Source organism: Nyctereutes procyonoides, unplaced genomic scaffold (assembly GCF_905146905.1).
Source record: "Nyctereutes procyonoides isolate TBG_1078 unplaced genomic scaffold, NYPRO_anot_genome, whole genome shotgun sequence".
NCBI classification, from domain to species: Eukaryota; Metazoa; Chordata; class Mammalia; order Carnivora; family Canidae; genus Nyctereutes; species Nyctereutes procyonoides.
Window position 1 is genome coordinate 71,119,161 of NW_026575146.1, and position 18,093 is coordinate 71,137,253.

Sequence of the window (18,093 nt, forward strand, 5' to 3'; positions counted from 1 at the left end):
TGGATGAATTAGTCCTCTGTCACAAATATGTCTTACAAGTACATCCTCCCCATCAGTGGCACACCATTTTGCTCTCATAATGTTCTCTTTTAATGAAGTTCTTTTTACTCAAGGTGAAATCACCCTTCTCCCTGGGGAGCTATTTAACAGATCTGAGTAATTTAACAAATCCTTTCAAATCTTCAAGATGTTGGGATGCCTGGGTGGCTCAGCAGTTGAGCATCTGCCTTTGGCTCAGGGTGTGATCCTGGGATGTGGGTGGGACAAGTCCTGCATCAGGCTCCCTGTGGGGAGCCTGCTTCTCCCTCTACCTCTCTCTGTGTGTCTCTCATGAATAAATCAATAAATCTTTCTAAAAAAATCTTGAAGATGTTGTCCTGTTTTCTTCCAGAATCTTTATTTTTTTTTCAAAAGATTTTTATTATTTATTTATTCATGAGAGACACAGAGAAAGGCAGAGACATAGGTAGAGGAAGAAGCAAGGAGCCCGATCCCGGGACCCCAGGATCATGCCCTGGGCCAGGCAGGCGCTAAACAGCTGAATCACCCAGGCATCCCTATTTTTGTATTTTTTTGATTCTGGCCTGTTACCTCTAATTTGCTTATGCATTGAAGTGGGGTTGTTCCCTCCCACCCATAAGCATATCCAACTGACCTGGCTGTCTATGAAAATACCTACATTTCCCTCCTGAACTGCAGTGGCACCTACTGTTATATACACACGGGTCTGTTTCTGGTCCCTTGATTCTGTCTCATTAGGCTATATTATTGTGCCAATGCCTCACTTTTTAATTACTGTGGTATCATAGGTATTGATATGTGGTAGTAGTCTTCAAACGTTTTTCTTTTTAGGACCACCTTTGCTACTCCAGATCTTTTCATTTTCATGTTAATTCCAGAATCAACTTATCAAATTTTCAATAAAGAACACACTGATACTTACTTAAATTAGAGTGAATCTATACGTGAATCTGGGGAACCATCCCAATCATGAATATTAAGTAGATCTTTAATTTCTCAAAGCAATGTTTCATAGTTTTCACTAAAGATGTGGTACATCTTTTATTAAATTCCTTGGTATTTGATAGTTTTGGTGCAATAACAAATTATACACACATATGTACAAAAATTATTTATATTTGTTAATTTCATTTTCTAACCTGTTGCTACTAGTATATAGAACTGCCACCCTCCCAACCCCTCCCACTGTGAGATAGGCCATGGGAATTCTTATTCCACATTTGAGGAAACTAAGATCTTGGGAAGATGAAGAGATAGGCCAAGCTCACACAGCAAGCCAAGAGCCATACAGGGTCTCAAACCCCAGGCTCCAACTTCAAAAGTCAGATTAAGATGCCTAGAACCAGCCCTGCCCATGATGGGGGACGATCCAGGCCTCACCTGTTGTCGAGGATAGGCCCTATCTTCTGTAGGGACTTGGCCACATTGAACCGGACATTGGCGACAGGGTCCCCAGCCATACGCAGGACTGTAGGGAGCATATGCTTGGTGGTGATGTCCTGCCCACAGACCTCAGATAGCACCTGGGGGCGGTCAGTGACAGAGATGTGATTATGCAAAGTTCATGACTAATTTCCCTCCTCTCACCAGGCCACCTCAGTGATTATCAGGCCTGAGGGTGATGCTGAGCAATATGGGGAACTCTGGGCACAGGTTTACCCACCCTGGGGACAGCTGATTCTTCCAAAGCTACCATCTCCACTAATACCCTCCTAATGCCCTAATACCACTGTCTCCCTATTCTGGAAACCCCCAGCCCAGACTGTCCTGGTCTCATTTCTCCATCCTCAGAATTCCTTTTATCCTCTGGGGATGCTTGATTCCTAATCCTCAGGGATGCTTCCCTTAGCGCGATGCTCTCCAAAGTGGGATATGGGAAGAAATCAGAACACTAAGTTCTATTAATATTTTAAAATTCTATCTTTTTAATTTCTAGTTATGTATATGATTTACTTAAACGCATAAAAAGGAGCCCTTGCTCCATATAACATAACTGCTCTAAAACCTTTGCACATATAGCCAGATTAATCTTCACCACTTCATGAGTAAGGTACTGCAATTACCAGCATGAGTGCTCTATTGGTAAGAAAAACTAAAGCACTGAGCAGTTAAAAAGCATCCCAAGATCCATGACTAAAACATGGCAGAGGTAGAATTAAAGAGTAGCTCTGATTGTAGAACCTGTACACGTAACCAACTATCATAAACAAATATACAAATACACTTTGTGGAGGAGAGGGATGCTTGGAAGGGTATGACAGTCACTGTTCAGCAGGCCAAGTCTCCCCGGTCCTGGGTTTCTCACCATACAGGTCCCCACCCTCTGGCCTGTTGTTCCCCCAGGGAATCATCCTTGCCCCATCCAAACCTCACCATGTCTGTGCTCCTAAGCCAGATGTCTTCCTAAAGACTCTTGCCATCCCTCCTCCCCTACATACTCCCAGGTCCCTGGGCACAGGCTAGAGGTCAGGTGGGGGCGCTCACATTGATGCAGAAGAGCGTAGTCATGCGGTGCAGGTAGTTGGGGTCCCCGGACATGGCCAAGACCTTAGGGATGATAGTGGCATGGGCCCACTCCTTCCCAAATTTCTCCACCAGCTTCTTCAGGTTGCTGGTGGCTGCCTCACGGATGGCATAGACTGCAAAAGCGCAGGGATTCAGGAGGTAAAGGAATAAGCAGGCAGGGAGTAGCAGTCACCTAGGTACTGGGCTACAGGTGAACCAAAGGGTTTGCTTCGTGCTAAAGATAGGGTTTCTTTTTGTACAGCACCTCCCAATGACTCTAAGACACAGGTTTCACTATTGGCCTCCTTTAGAGATGGGTAAACCGCAGCTCTGAGAAGTGATTTGCTCAAGCAAACCATTCCGTAATTAATACTTGGAATTGTTCCAACACAGACAAATGTTAACCTTAATTTTTACCTGTCACTGAAAACTGCTCATTAGCACTTCTCACAATGGCCCTGAAAGACTGAGAAGCCCCCTATTTCACAAAGGAGTGTGCTTGAGATTCCATAGCCAGGGAAAGGATTCCAGCCCAGGTCATCCACCCAGTAGCCCTCGCACCCTCTCTCCACTGGACCAGGCCACCCCACCCCTATGTGATCTGCTCTGTCCCCCTCCCAACCTGCACTTCCCTAGGATTCTAAAAGCAAGGGAATAGGTCCACACAGCAGCAGATAGCCTGGGAAAGTGACTCCACACCCATCGGCCCCAGCCAATGCCCATCCAGCCTTTCTGGAATACCAACATCCTCCTTTGTCCCACTAGAGAGACTAACCATGATCCACAAGCCAGGCCATGCACAAGGAGTTGAGCTTCTCATCAAAGAATTCTACCCCCTGCAGGAGAAAAAAAGGTTAAGGAATCAAGTTTCCAATGATACCCTAGGGAAACACCCACCCAAACACATCGGACACTTCTCAGCTTCACCTGGGGAGCTCCTTTCCCTTCTCTTTTTCTAACTAAAGTCTACTCACCTTATAAGCCCCATTTCCCATGCCCCTTCCTCCTTCTCCTCAGATAGCCCTCAAGGGCCCCAGGGACACTGTCATAGCCCTAGACACACTGCACACAATGGTGCTTGGTCCCATGCCACCTTACTCACCAGCTGTCCAGCCAGCAGGGGCATGTACTCAATGATGGCCAGCCGCACTCGCCACTTGGCGTCTTCAGCCAGTTCCACAATGGCAGGCAGCAGGGACTGGGACAGCTGCCGGATGCCGATTACCTCATTCACACAGTCCAGGTTGGAGATAATGTTGAGCCGCACCTCTGGACACTGAGGAGACAAGGGTCTGAGAAGATGTACCTGGCCCAGAAGAGGGCTGAGAGTTGCCCCTCATCAACTCCATAGAAGTCACACTTCCTGAGGGCCTGCTACTGCCCTGCCCAGCTTCTCCTGACCAAGTAGCATGCATGGGTTATTATGTGAGGCAGCGTTTTGAATCTCACCACAGACCACAAGACATGAGTAGTTGTTCTGAAGAACCTGCAGGAATTACTACAAAAATATGTTGCTCTGTAAAAAAAGAGATGTGGTAACATTCCCACTCTGCTGCGTGTCAGTTGGGAGCCCATCAGCAAGGGGCAAAACTCCCTGGATATTAATCTGTGACAGGGAAGCATACATCTAGCCTTAAGGGTGGTTGAGGCCATCAAAGTGCCTGCTGGCATCTGATCCACAAGATGCTTGATGTGTGGGAGCTCATTAGTATCAGTTCTCTGATTTTTGTTCTCCCTGCTAGTCTTTGAACTCTGTTAAGGAGCACATCTCATTCATCCTTTATGTCTCCAGTAACTGGCATAGTTTCTGGCCCACAGCAGGTGCTCAATACGTTTCTGCTAAAAGAATGCACAATGGGATAAAGAAATACTTTTGAGCTGCCTGTTGACTACCAGTATTACGAGCACTGACTTACTATATATGAATACACATATATGTTACGTGTACTCACACATACACAGATGTACGTACCCCACCTACTTCCATAAAGTATGTGAACATGTAAGAAAAGATACATAAACACAGTTAGTTCTTATTAATCAAACAGAAGCCCTACTAGATCCTTGTGTCAAATTACACATTCCTAGATGGCAGACATCACAAGGAATCCTAAATTGAACCAAGTAAGACACAATTCAGTGACTCAAGTAAACAAGTGTGCAGTACAATAAAGGGTTAACTCAGCAGGCCCAGGTTGCTCAAATGAGGCACATTCCTAACAAGGGTTGGGTCCTTGACCAGCTTCTGTGAGAATATCTCTAAGTCCCTGGAATATCCTGCCTGATGAGAGGTCTTTGTGGTTACCTGGGAGACTTGGGCTGTGCCAGACAGACTAGCTAACAACATGACTCACAGCAAGGATCAAGCAATTAACTTGACCTCTGCAGGGCCTTGGAGACAGAGTAACTGAGGTCAATCATACAGGCAGCTCCATTCCATGGCTATGTGACCAATCCCCAATAAAATCCCTGGAAATCAAGGCACAGTGACCTTCAACCACCTTCTGTGGTTGGCAATACTCTATGGGTGCTGTCACATGTCACCCATGGGGGATTCAAGAAGCGTCCACAGGACTCCATGGGAGAAGACACTGGGATCCTCATGCTGAGGCTCCCCAGGGCACCTGTTCCCTTGCTGACTTTCATTTGTCCTTTGCCTGTGACCAACAGCAACCACAAGTGTAACAGCTTTTCTGAAAGGGTTTTATAGCAAACCACTGAACCTGAGCATGGTGGTGGGGACACAGATGCAGCAAAAGCAGTGAAAAGTAAGGCAACTGCTGAAGACAAGACGGGTTCGGCTGGCACCTCTCAAGTAAACTCCCCAGAGTCCTGCCAACAAGTGCCTCTTTCCTTTACTAAACACAGTAAGGCTCTCATTTAGGAACAGAAGGCAGACAACTTCCTGCTGGCTAGTCCAATGGCTAAAAAAGAATTCTAAGAACCAACCCCATTTCCCCTCCCAAGATGGTATTAGTTCATTTCTTTCTAGAGCCAAGGATACTGAAAGAGGGAGGAAATATCCCAGTACTGACCACTGTGTTGGTTTCATTTTTCTGTGACAGTTGTTTAAATCTTATAGAGTGGTTTCAGATGTTTGCAAAATGCTGATTACATAAATTACATAAACTCATGTAAATAACTAAACATTAAGTTAACTTCTTTTCTTTTCTTTTTTTTTTTTTTTTTTTTAAAGAGAGAGAGTGTTGGGGGGAGTGGAGGGGCAGAAAGGAGAGAATCTTAAGCAGGCTCCACATCCTGCACAGAGCCCAATGCGAGGCTCAGAGCTTGATCTCATGACCCTGAGATCATGATGTAAGCCAAAATCAAGAGTGAGACACTTAACCAGTGGAGCTCCCAGGCACCCCTCAGTTGCTTTTCTTAAATTAACATTGTACCTCACATTTGTAAAAGCCTGAACTGTCATAATGGTTAGAGATTGTATACCTATTCTTTGTTTTCCTTAGAAAGATTTCTGGAGAACAGCTCCATCTGCCATGCCACTCTAACCCCAGTCTAGGAAAGCGAGTTAGTCTGGATGTGCATGTGTCAGAATCTACTCCAGCAGAATATAATGAAGATGATCCAAGTCAACTGGGTGGACCAAGATGTGGTCAGAGTCAGGGCTGAGAAGGGCAAGGAGAGAGTCTTTCATACTTTCCTCACTTGGTATGAAGGCATCTGTAACACCCAATATAGAGGGAAATTTCTTCTTTGAATATGTTGAAAATTAACTAGATTGAGGTTTCACTGAATAAAAAAACATTTGAAATGCATATAAAACTATCATGATGGCCTTTCTGTACTGTGTGGAGACCCATGTACTGAGTCTGGCCTATTTTCAAATATGATGAAGAATTAAGGGAGTTACAGCACCTATCCAGGGCTGTGAGAGAAATGTCCTGACAGTGAATGGGCCTCTTTCCTTTTTCTGAATGTTACAATTCTAAAGATGGAAAATACTACATGCATTTATGTACATGTAGTACATAAAGACTTATGACCCACATAAGTCTCACCTCTGGAGGCAAAAAGAAATGAGGACCCAACAAAACCTACTAGAGCTTGCCACAGCACAGGAGCCAAATCACGCCTCCTGTGTCAAGAGACTTACTTCCCCCCCATTCCCAAGCATCAGAGAGCCCAACTCAGAAGGCTCAGTGGAGGAACTCTGAACCAGAGCTGAAGAGCAATCCCTGCTGGGGCATCTGAAAAGGTCAGGTATAATTCTGAGACTGAGAGTCAGCCAGAGACCAGAGACAGGAAAAGCCTTTCTCAGATGAGGGCTTTCCCACAAACCACAACTTACTCTCAGAGAAGGCAGAAAAAAACATTTCTTTGTTGAAACTATTCTGGTCATAAAAAACAAACAACAACAACAAACAAGGCTCAAAAATGAACCAATACACCAAGTGAGTGTGTACAGTGAAAGGTTAACTCAGCAGGCCTAGACTGTCCAAAACCTACCCTTCCAAAGACAGGGCTGGCCTTTGCCTCGCTCCTAGATCACCTCTGAGCCCTTGGTATGTAAGGAACAGTGTCCTTAACACAAGAGAAGAGAAGGCGCAAATACAATGCTTTACCCATTTAAAAAAAACAAAACAAAAAAACTCTTGTTTAGGCATACCCAGAAAAAGGCCCTTTTTATTTGGGTAAGTTTATAAACCTTATCAAACATAAAATATAAAGTTTATAGATCTAAAACTGAAATTTTAAATATAAGCCAAGAAAACCATGATGGGTTTTTCTCTTTCCTTCTTTGCAAGGGAAACTGCCCTGGTGCTGTAGGAGCAGGTCACCGTGTAGCACTTGCTAAAGGTGCAGCAGGACCAGAAACTGGCTCTGGCTCTGTTTTTGCCCATGTGGGCTCACCTTCACACTCAGGCTGAATGTGTATCTTTCCTTGATGCCAGAAAGCAAAATGCTCCCCAAAACTCTGGTGAGGTGTTAAAAGGACACAGGAGCCAATTCGAGGGACTCTCACCAGCCAAGCTCTTCCCATTTAAGCAGAAGTATATACAAATTATATTTATAACAAGTTATAGCCACAGAAAACATGCCTATAAAAGTAAACGTGTGTGAAGCACTTTACTTGGGTCCTAAAATTTAAGTCATAAAAATTAATTATGGCTTAAACTTTAACAAGTGATACAAATAAATGATCAAAAGTAAGATTACTAAGGTTCTTTTTAAAAGGCGCGTTGTCTTCCACATAAGAAAACCCTGCTTTGTAATTCTGGGGCTGGGAGATTATCCCATCATAGGCAGAATTTTAAAATGTGCTATTTTGGGGCAGGGCAGAGGATTCAAAGCTGACATGATTTCCAAGCACTGCGTGGGCTGGAGGTGCTGGTGGAAAGAGACCAAGGCCTTTGGCAGCATGGAAGTCACACACCAGTGAACAGTCTCACCATCTATCTGCCTGATCACCACCAGGACAAAAACCATGGAGCGTGCAAACCACCCCCTGCCCCACATGGCCCTGACCACATCTCTGCAACCACACCTCCCCCACAAGTTTGGTCTCCCTGCACCTCTTCTGGCTTCCCCACTGCAATCTTTCTTTTTGACAGTAACCCCAGGGTTCCTTTCTAACACCCAGATCTGTTCCAGTTCCTCTGGCTGCCCATAGTTCAAGTCCAAACTCCCTCCCTGGCTATCACCCCACAACCTGTCTAGCCATCACCTGGCACATACTCAGATTCCCTGTACTTTGGGCCAACTGAACTGCAAGGTGTGGTCACAGGACTGGCTCTGGCCAATGAGGAATGTAGGGTGCAAAGAGATGGATGATGGGTGCTCTCTTCTGAGCCTTGCCCTTAACGAGGACTACACTTCCTGCTGTCTAATCCCTTCTGCCTGTATGCTGGCTGGGGGTGGTGAAAATCAGAGCAGCTGCCTCATATCCAAAGAGTGCAGAGGTCAGCAGGGCTAACTCTCAGTGTAGGCCCACCTAGCTGTGAACTCTTGTGAAAAAGTTATCTTATGTAAGCTACTATATTATGTGGGTCTTCATTACAGCATCTTCACCTAAATCCCAAGATCTGAACATATCACAGCACCTATGTAATCATAGAATCATGGGATTGCCCAACTGCCTCTCTCACCATTAATCTGAAGGTCTCTGAGGAGCAAAACTGTCTTAGTCTTTTCTGATATGCCTGATACCCAGAAGAACAACTAGCACAGAGCAAAGGCACGCAAAACCATTGCCTAATGAAGCGAATGAGTGAACGCACAGCCCAGCATGCCCACCAGTACTCAACTCATTCTAGACTTGGGTGTCAGTTAAGATTCTAGGAGATTTCTGGCCAATCTGGCGAAGTAGTTGACCTACCTGTCACCTCTGCCAACCCAGATCTCAGGGCCTTCCCAGCACCCTTACCTCATCCTTCAGCTGAGCCAGAAAGAGGGGCAACAGGTGCTCAATGGTGTTGTCTTTGCCCAGGATGGGGGAGAGGCCCATGATAACTGAGGCCAGGGCTGACTTCACGTGTTGGTTGGCATCTGACACCAGCTCCTGGGAGGGAGAAGGAAGTGGGTGCCACAGGGTCAGAACGACTCCTGCAGCAGCAGGTGACCAAGCAGACTTCCACCTCCTAAGAGGCCTGAGCCCTTCTCCTTCACAGAGCAGGGATGATTTAGGGTACAATGGTATAAGGCAGTTTCTTACCTGTCTCACCTACTTCGAGCTCCATGAGCCCTGCTCCTGAAAGCCTCCCACCCTCATCCCAAAGCTGTTGGAACTTTTGAGGGGAACCATTCTCACCTCCAAGCTCAGCCCCAAACTTCAGATTCTGCCTGGACTTGGGGACCCCAACTGCTTCCAACCCAAGACTGCCCGGTCCTAGAAGGCTGGGGATTGTCTGCCTCTGAATGTCCACAAAGCCCAATGTCCACCCCTTCTCTTCAGCAGGCTAAGATCTCCCCTATTCCTCCTACCAATCTCCCCATTACCTTGATGCAGGGTAAGATCTGGGTCATGATCACATTCTCCCGACAGTCAGCAGAGAGATTTTCACAGAATTCTGTGGGAGGGGGAAGGGAGGCAGAGGCAGGTGAGACCTGATGTCCTGGTTCTGCCTCAAGCCCCTTGGACGCCCCCCATTTGCTGTGTTCTGGTTGCCAGCACCAACCTTTGACCTTGTGGGAGGCTGCGGCCCTCACCTCAGCCTCACAGTCTTTCATTAGGTTCTGGAAGGCGGGCACCAGGTCTGTCTTGGTGATCTCAGGCCCCACAGCTTTCTGGAGCTGCAGACAGAAAGCAGGGAGAGTGAGAGGGCTGGGCAGGTACTCTGGGTGAATGAGACCAGAATCAAAGTTAAAGGCACCAGAACTGGGGGTAAGAAGAACACAGCCCTTGGAATCACTGCTGAAATATACTCCTAGCACCATGGGGTGAGCTTGAGTGAGACTCCAAGCCTCTCTGAGCCCATTTCTTCAAAAGCAAAATGAGGGCCATGACCGTACCGTACCTACTGCATAGTGGTGCTGTCTGCATTAAAAATAACAATAGGTATCCTTACTGCTCAAGCTCTTTGGGATAGCGTTTTCTATTATCTGATCCAAAAACATTCTAGTGATATAATGGCTCTTCCTTTTTTTTTCTAATTTATTAATTTTAATATTAAACATTCATTTTAATTTATATTCTTCTATATTTTTCAAATTGGTTACCAAACCACATATTACTCATGTCATATAATTAAACGCATCAAGTTTGATGGGGGAAGGCATGCCAGGGAAGGCACCTGTGTTCTGCTTCAAAGCTGGCTCCTGAAGACTTAGTAGGAAGCAGGACAGCTCATGACTAAGACGACAATGAACAGAAACCCTGATGGGCCCAACGCTACCTGGGGCAAATGTTGCCCGTTAGACACTCAACAGACATTTACTAAGTGTCTCCTGGGCACCAGACATTGCTTGAATCTAAAATCCTTGCCTTTGTTGAGCTTTTATCTAAAACCCAATGTAGGGCAGCCCGGGTGGCTCAGCAGTTTAGTGCTGCCTTCAGCCCAGGGTGTGATCCTGGGGACCTGGGATCGAGTCCCATGTCGGGTCCCTGTATGGAGCCTGCTTCTTCCTCTGCCTGTGTCTCTGCCCCCCCCCCCCCCGTCTCGCATAAATATAGAAATAAAATCTTTTAAAAAATAAAATAAAATGAAACCCAATGTAATCCCGTTCATGCTGTCCAGAAGCCAAGGATGGAAGAATTGTCTTTAACCATGGTACTAAGCCTCCTGGGGGGATCCCTGGGTGGCGCAGTGGTTTGGTGCCTGCCTTTGGCCCAGGGCACGATCCTGGAGACCCGGGATCGAATCCCACGTCAGGCTCCCGGTGCATGGAGCCTGCTTCTCCCTTTGCCTGTGTCTCTGCCTCTCTTTCTCTCTCTGTGACTATCATAAATAAACTAAAAAAAAAAAAAAAAAAAAAATCTAAGCCTCCTGGGAACAGTTTCACAGGAACATCAATGGTCCCAGGAAATGTCATCCTGAGGCTCTGAGTCCTTCCAGCGAACATGATGGAAATAAGCACACTTACGGGAACATGGAGCCACAGGATGGAGTGACTCCCATGGCTCAAACCCCGAGCTTCTCTCCAGCTTTCTCTCACATGGGGACCTTAAGAGGAAGCCCTGTGTGCTCTCTCTCACACTGGCTTTGGATTCCCAGGACCTCACACACATGCCGTCCTTTTGCTGGAACACAGTCCTACCCCAGCTCTCACCCATCTGTCTTCTAAAACTAGCTGCAGCACCATCTCCTCTTCTCAATGCCCCATGCAGGTTTGTCAGACTGGCACTGACAGTTTCCATCTAGCTCTGTGGACCTTCCCCTTCAGGCTACCTGCTCTTTGGAGGCTAAGAATGTGCTGAATCCACTGAATCCCCAGCACTCATAAAAGGGCTGGTGATCAATAAACATGATGACAGGATATGCAAACTTGGGTCTCTGTGGAAAGAGCACTGTCTTGGGATCTTGTCCCTGTGCTGTCTGCCTGGTGATGTCACTCTGACCAAAGTTTTGAACTGTGCAACAGGCTGAACTACTGAGCCTCCAAAATTGGTATATTACAGTCCTAACCCCTCAGTACCTTAGAAAGTGACTGTATTTGAAGACTGGATTTTGAAAGAAGTAATTTAGGTGGCCCTAATCCAAAATAACTGAAATTCTTATAAGAGGGGGAGGTTAGGACACAGGTGTGGCACAGAGGGGAGACCATGTGAAGATGCAGGAAAAGAACATCTACAAGCCAAGGAAAGAAGTCTTGGAGGGGCACCTGCGTAGCTCAGTCGGTTAAGTGCTGGAGTCCTGGTTTTGGCCCAGGTCATGATCTCAGAGTCCTGGGATTGAGCCCGTTGGTGGGCTCTGTGCTCAGTGTGGAGTCTGCTTGTCCTCTCCCTCTACTCCCCTGACCCTGCACTCTCAATCAATCAATCAATCAATCAATAATTTAAAAAGGGAGATCTTGCTTGGAAAAACCATTCCAGCTGACGTTTTAATTTCAAACTTCTAGCCTCCAGAACAGCAAGGGAATAAAGTACTATCCAGTCTGTGGTACTTAGTTATGGCAGCCCCCAAAACTAACACAGGGCAGGCCTTCTCTTTTGTAAAAGGAGCTGTTCGATTATGATGAAAGCACACACATACTACCATTCTCTGCTCCCAGAGCTCTCCACAGAACAACCTGGCCTCAGAATCCTTCCCTACACAGCATTTTAGGTTGCCACTATTACTCAACGAGCATGGGCATTATGAAGTGAGACCCAGTCAGATGATCAGAGATCTTATTGCTCAAACATCTGATAATCTGTTTAACTAAAACCCCAGCTCCTATGTGTGGCACCATCCCTACCCCTCTGAGGGCCTCAGTTTCCTGATTTGTGAGTTGTTAACAATCCTCACTTCTGTGAACTTGTCGGCCACCATGTATCGGACACGCCATGACTTGTCCTCAGCAGCCTGGCGAAGGGTGGGCATCACCAGGGCTTCCAGATCTTCCTGGGGCAGTAGCTGGGCGATGTTCACACATGCCTCCACTGCCAACAGTCGCACTGAGTCCTAGGGAGAGGATCAGAACAGGGTTAGGACACCAGAGGCCCATTAGCTCTGGGACTCCCTCTTAGATACAGGGTCTGCCAGGGGAAGGAGATGGAGTAGGCGGCTGGGGAGCAGAACCCACCTGCTCGTCAGAGGCCAGGTTGGAAAACATGGGGATGATCTCACTCTTGACATTGTCCAGTTCCAGCACCTTGGCAAATTCCCCCAGTTTGGAGGCTGCGGCCCGCCGCACCATGGGGGTGTCATCTGAGCACAGGTTCCGGAAGTACCTAGGAGTTGGAAGTGGGACTCAGGAGGAGAAATGCCTAGGATCCCACAGCAGCATGGAGAGGCAGTGAGGAGAAAGCACAGACTAATCATGCAAGTCTGGCTTTGCCTGAGTGACCATGGGCAAGCAACAAGCTCTCTTAAGTCTTCCCAGGCCTATAAAAAGCTAATGGTGACCGTTCCCACCGCACAAGGTCATGATGAGATTTAAATGAGATAACGTGTATAAAAGCAGATCTATACATTGTTAGGCCCAGTGAATGGCAGGTGCTGATCCTATAAAGTTGTTGAGCTAAGATGCTGGTCAGGAGTCCCCCAAAGGTTTTAATTTTACTTTTCAGGAGTGTGGGGGAATGCATGCATGCACATACGCATGCAGATCTCTAAGCACACGTGGGCAGCTTTAAGCCAGTATTCTGTCCTGTGTAAGAGCTCAGGGCCTTGGCTTGCAGCTCAACAGTCTGTGGAGTTGGTGAGTAAAAACAGTGCAGAGTAGGGGAACACATACTAATGGGAAGTTTTAAACCATTAAGTTTTTAATTTTCATTCACTGTTTCTGGAGGTGAGCCTTACATACAAGGAATTCTCTGGGGTATCAAGCCTAAGGGCAAGAGGGTGGAGCAAGCAGCCAAACTTCACCAGTGTATCTGTGCAGGTTCTGGACCAGCGGCAGGTCTAAGATGGTAACGTCACAGGGTGGGGTGCTTTTATGGGCCAGAGTCTGTTCTAAGCACTTTATATGTGGTAATTCTTGTAAATCCTCACAATGCCCAAAGGGAGAAAGGAGCTATCAATTCTTCACTTCCTAAATGAACAAGAGGCTGTGTCTGGATCAGCCCTGGGCACACAGGCTCTCTAAGGCACGGGTGTGGGAGTGGGGGCAGAGCCTGAGAGAAGGGGTCCAAGCTGAGGGGAGGCTGAGACTCACTGTCGAAGTTCTGCCTTGACGGCACTGGACACGCGGGGGTAGCAAACGGAGAAGAGGCCACAAGCTGAGGTGCGGGAGGTGAACCAGTCGCCACCCGCCAGCCGCTTCACCAGTGGCACGAAGTGGGCCTCGAGGTCAGAGGGCGAGTGCTCATGCGAGATGGCCCGCAAGGACTCCACCGCCTTGTCCCGCACCACTGTCTCCTCCACCGTGGCCAGCGACTCCAGGGGTGGCTGCAGCACATAGTACAAGGTCACAGCAGGTCTCCTCCCCACTACCCCAGCCTTGACCCCAACCCCATGCCCTTTGTAGCTCATCTCTTCTGAGAAACCTTCTGTGACCTCTCCATCCCAGCCTTCACCCAGCAGGCCTTCCTGAAGAGCCCTAACAAAGAACATCACAAAGAGGTCCTTGACGGAGCTTCACTGGGGGCCATGAACCTCACAATTATACACATCGCTTTCTGAGCAGAAGGCCACAGCTGTCATTAGTTCCTCACAGTGCACAAACAAATTGTGGATACTGACTGGAACATCTCTTTGCTAGATGTTCTAAGCAGGGTCACTGTGTCACACAACTTGGGATGGGGGAGGGGACAACGCTGGCTCTGTGAAGGTCCCATGACGGTCTTCATTTTACAGAAGCAGAAGCTGAGGCAGATAAGTTTAGTAACTTGCCCACGCTAGCGCTAGCTCCAAGCCAGGATCCAAACCAGGCCACCTAGCTCCTGAGCTTACAAAGGGTTGAAAGCATGGCTGTGGCTTCTGATAGGCGACTGCCCCCAGGAGCTCGGACTGCAAGGCCTTGAGGGGTTGTGCTCCTTTAGGGACATTGGACTGGCTTATCACTATGTCCCCAGAGCCCAGCAGAGCTCCTCAGGCAGGGCGGGAACTCAACCATTAGACTGTAAAAAGAGACGCTTAAGTGATTCTAGTCTGTTCAAATGAAAGTGTGAAGGTCTGCACTCTGAAGTCCAGTGTGGCCTGACGTGTAGAAGGCAGGAAATCATACCTGGAAATGGCTCCAGGGCCCAGGCAGGCAATAAAATGGAGCAAGGAGCAAAGGTGGTGTGTGGGGACAATGGAAAGAGGCAGAAACTGTGGCAACTAGCCTCAGGAGGACAGCTGCTTCCCGGCTCCATCAGCTGCCACCGTAGGAAAACACAGCTGGTAAGAGCAAACTGTTTTCCAAAAGCAGCCAAAAGGGCCAGTTGTGTATATGCCAAAAATCTCATTTAACATGTGTTACACCATGAACATTGAAGCCATTATGCTGCTTGAAATAAGGCAGTCAGAAATGGTCACTCGTTGTAGGATTTATTTATACGTAGATCCTAGAGTTACCATATTCATAGACACAGAAAGTAGAATGGCAGGCCCCAGGGGCAGGGGAGAAGAAGATATGGGAAATTACTGGTTGATGAGGATAATTTCAGTTTGGGAAGAGGTTAGGTGGCGGTGATGGTTGCACCACAATGTGAATATACCTAATGCCACAAAACTGTACACTTAAAACTGGCTAAATTTGTATATTTAACCACAATAAAAATAAACCAAAAAAAATCTCATTTACAAAAGATTGACAATGATTCAAAAGGAAAACATTAACACTAGGCCACCAAGTGTGTGGCCTCTGTCATAATACCATGCTATCACAGGGTTCCTGATTCTGGACTGGTTCATGGAAGTATGGCCGAAGGTGGTGTCACTAGGCTACCATAGGAACTGTTCCTCCTCATTCTGGGGTTTTCTGCTTCCCAGGCTGGCATATGGGATGTGGGTACTCAATCAGTATGTGATGAGTGATTCTGGGTGGAGCTTAACCTGTTCCATTCAGAGAGAGTAACTGGTCATAATAGAGGCCTGGGGACCAAAGCCATGCAGTGTTTAGGTCACATGATGGTGTCTGCCCTAGTGGGTTCCTATAGGCTGTGGTTCTCACAGCGAGGTCTGGACCACAACAGGATCACCCAGGAGACCAGGCTCAGCCCAAATAAAAAAAATCAGTGTGGGGCCCAGAAAGATGCAGGTCTAGGAAACTTCAAGTAATGCTTTCCCACAATGAAAAGCTATACTGGGGGGCCTCTCTATGAAGGAGAGAGAGTAGAGTTCTCAAACCCAGAGAAGATACAGGGGAGGGGAGAGGTGTGAACCTCCTAAAATCACTGTACTTTTAGGAAAGGCTCTAGAGTTTTCATCAGATTTTCAAAGGGATCCACAATTCCAAAAGGGTTAAAAGTTGTGGATACAGAATCAATCCTTGTGCTGTAGCTACATGGATCCCTATGAAATTAACTCCATTTCACCTCTACAGAGAACAAGGGCTGGGATTGGCTCTGACACACCTCTGGGTTCCCAAGGCCCATAGCTGGTACTCAAGTTTGTGGAATGAAAAAACTGCACAGTAGCCATTTTCCATTTCTCTTTGTCAAAATCCAGATCCACTGCCACCTCTTCCAGGAAGCCTTCACTGACAGCTTCCCCATCCCATCTGAAACAGGTGAAGGGCTTCCTCCAGGTTCTAAGGTCCCCCAGCTTCTCTCTTGTCCAGCTCTAATCAGCCTGTAGAGCAACTGAGAGCCCCTGGGAGGGTAGTAGAAAGGAGCAGCAGTGGTTAAGAGGCAGGGGACTGGGTTCAAATTCTGATGGTCTCTTCTCAGCTCAGGCAATTCTCGTAAACCAGGCCTTGAGCCTGTTCCCTCATCTGTGAACTGGGGCTGGTACGAGTATGTATGTCACAGGGTCACTGAGGGACATGACAGGTGACTGTGTGGAAGGTACCTACAGGCACCAAAGAGCACTAGCATTCGGATCTGGGACCTGGCCTCTGGGTTTCCAGTGCTCCCTGGACCAGGGCCCTCAGGATGTGTCTGCCAGCTGATGTGAACATCATGAACACCAGCCCCAGAGGCCTTGTGACTCTCCCTCAAAGTAAGTGTGGGATGACCCTGACCTGGTAAGGGAAGGACTCCAGGGTTCCAGTCCTGCTCCCCAGCAAGCCTGAGTCTTATACCACCTGAGGGCCCAAGGGACCCTTGTTAAAGCTACAGGATCAGCGTTTTCTGTTCCCAAGTCCTTTGAGGTGCTGCTGAAAGCCACAAATTCTCTCAGAAAAACTGATAAATGTTAGGGCTTGCAGAAAGTTTCAAGGGACACACAGGACCCTTTTCAGGCTGGTCCCCAGACCTCATCATGTTCCTTGTGTTAAACAGCCCTAATCTGTGTAAAATGTAGGAAATGATCACATTTGCATACAATTGTCTACGTATACATACACATCAATTATACACGCACACACAGATGAAAGCTGACAGACTAGAATTTAATGACAATTATCCAATTTCTTCAGACCTAATACTGCTTGGAAGAAAAGTTACCATATCTGCTCAAACCCCAAATTCCCCCAATTTTAAGAAGTGCCATTATTTCACACAATGCAAGGAGGAAGAAGGCTGCTAATGAAAAGTGTTAAGCATCATTAAGCACAGTTGTCAAATATAAAGCTGTGTCTTTAGAAACCATGACATACAGAATTATTGGGGCAGGGGTGAGGGGAGGGGAGCAGGTTGTAGCAGTGGCCACGGGCTCTGAGGAACAATGAAAACCAGGGGACTGGGAAAGCCCTGAGGCTTCTGGTTCCCAGATCACAGGACTGGACTCTTTCCCTGGTGACAATGAAATTCTCCTTTCTCTTCTCACAAATAGCAGTTACTATTTATTAATATCTGACCCATCTTTGTGTCCCTAGCCATCACCAAGCACAGGGGTGCATAGGCAGGCACCTAGAATCCCAACCAACTCTGCTACTACCTGTGAGGCCTTGGCCAAGACACTTAACCTCTCAGATGCCCAGTGGCTCATCTACAAAATAGAAATGTCTCCCAAAGGGTGGACATGACTTCAAAACATACAGCTTAATGACACTGGCAGCTAACACCTGATGGTACTTGCCATGTGCCAATGGCTTAAATTAATTTTTTTTTGGGGGGGGCTTAAATTAATTATAAAGATGTTTTAATGACTCCCATTTTACGGATGAGTAAAGTTTAACAGAGAGGTTAAGTAACTCTTACAAGTCACACAGCAAAGAAGTGGTAGTACTCAGATGGCTTCCACACCCAGAGCCCTATATGTACAGTGCCAGGTAGGGCCTGGCACTGGTCAGGCGTACCCAGCTAACAGTAAGGTAAACAAGTACATCTTTGGTATTGCTATATGAATGCCACTACTAATCTACTGGATTAAAGAGAATGTCCAAGGCTTGCCTATTCCTTGAAGGTGACCCCCAAACGGGTGGGCAAGAGGACCTCCC

General features: G+C 47.1%; 1 protein-coding gene across 3 annotated transcripts in view; it reads right to left on the minus strand.

The window, feature by feature from the left end:
- Positions 1–18,093, minus strand: part of PPP2R1A (protein phosphatase 2 scaffold subunit Aalpha) — a 43,473-nt gene that overhangs the window by 7,221 nt on the left and 18,159 nt on the right. For all 3 annotated transcript variants that reach the window (XR_008662514.1, XM_055310375.1, XM_055310376.1), the window contains exons 4-13: positions 13,783–14,015; positions 12,709–12,856; positions 12,432–12,587; positions 9,663–9,777; positions 9,484–9,554; positions 8,912–9,046; positions 3,629–3,802; positions 3,302–3,362; positions 2,506–2,660; positions 1,402–1,544 (exon numbers count right to left, since the gene is read on the minus strand). Coding sequence is in view for 2 of the 3 variants with exons in the window: in XM_055310375.1 (XP_055166350.1) it covers positions 1,402–1,544; positions 2,506–2,660; positions 3,302–3,362; positions 3,629–3,802; positions 8,912–9,046; positions 9,484–9,554; positions 9,663–9,777; positions 12,432–12,587; positions 12,709–12,856; positions 13,783–14,015 (1,391 nt within the window). In the remaining variant the exon portion in view is untranslated. The remainder of the gene's footprint in view (positions 1–1,401; positions 1,545–2,505; positions 2,661–3,301; positions 3,363–3,628; positions 3,803–8,911; positions 9,047–9,483; positions 9,555–9,662; positions 9,778–12,431; positions 12,588–12,708; positions 12,857–13,782; positions 14,016–18,093) is intronic.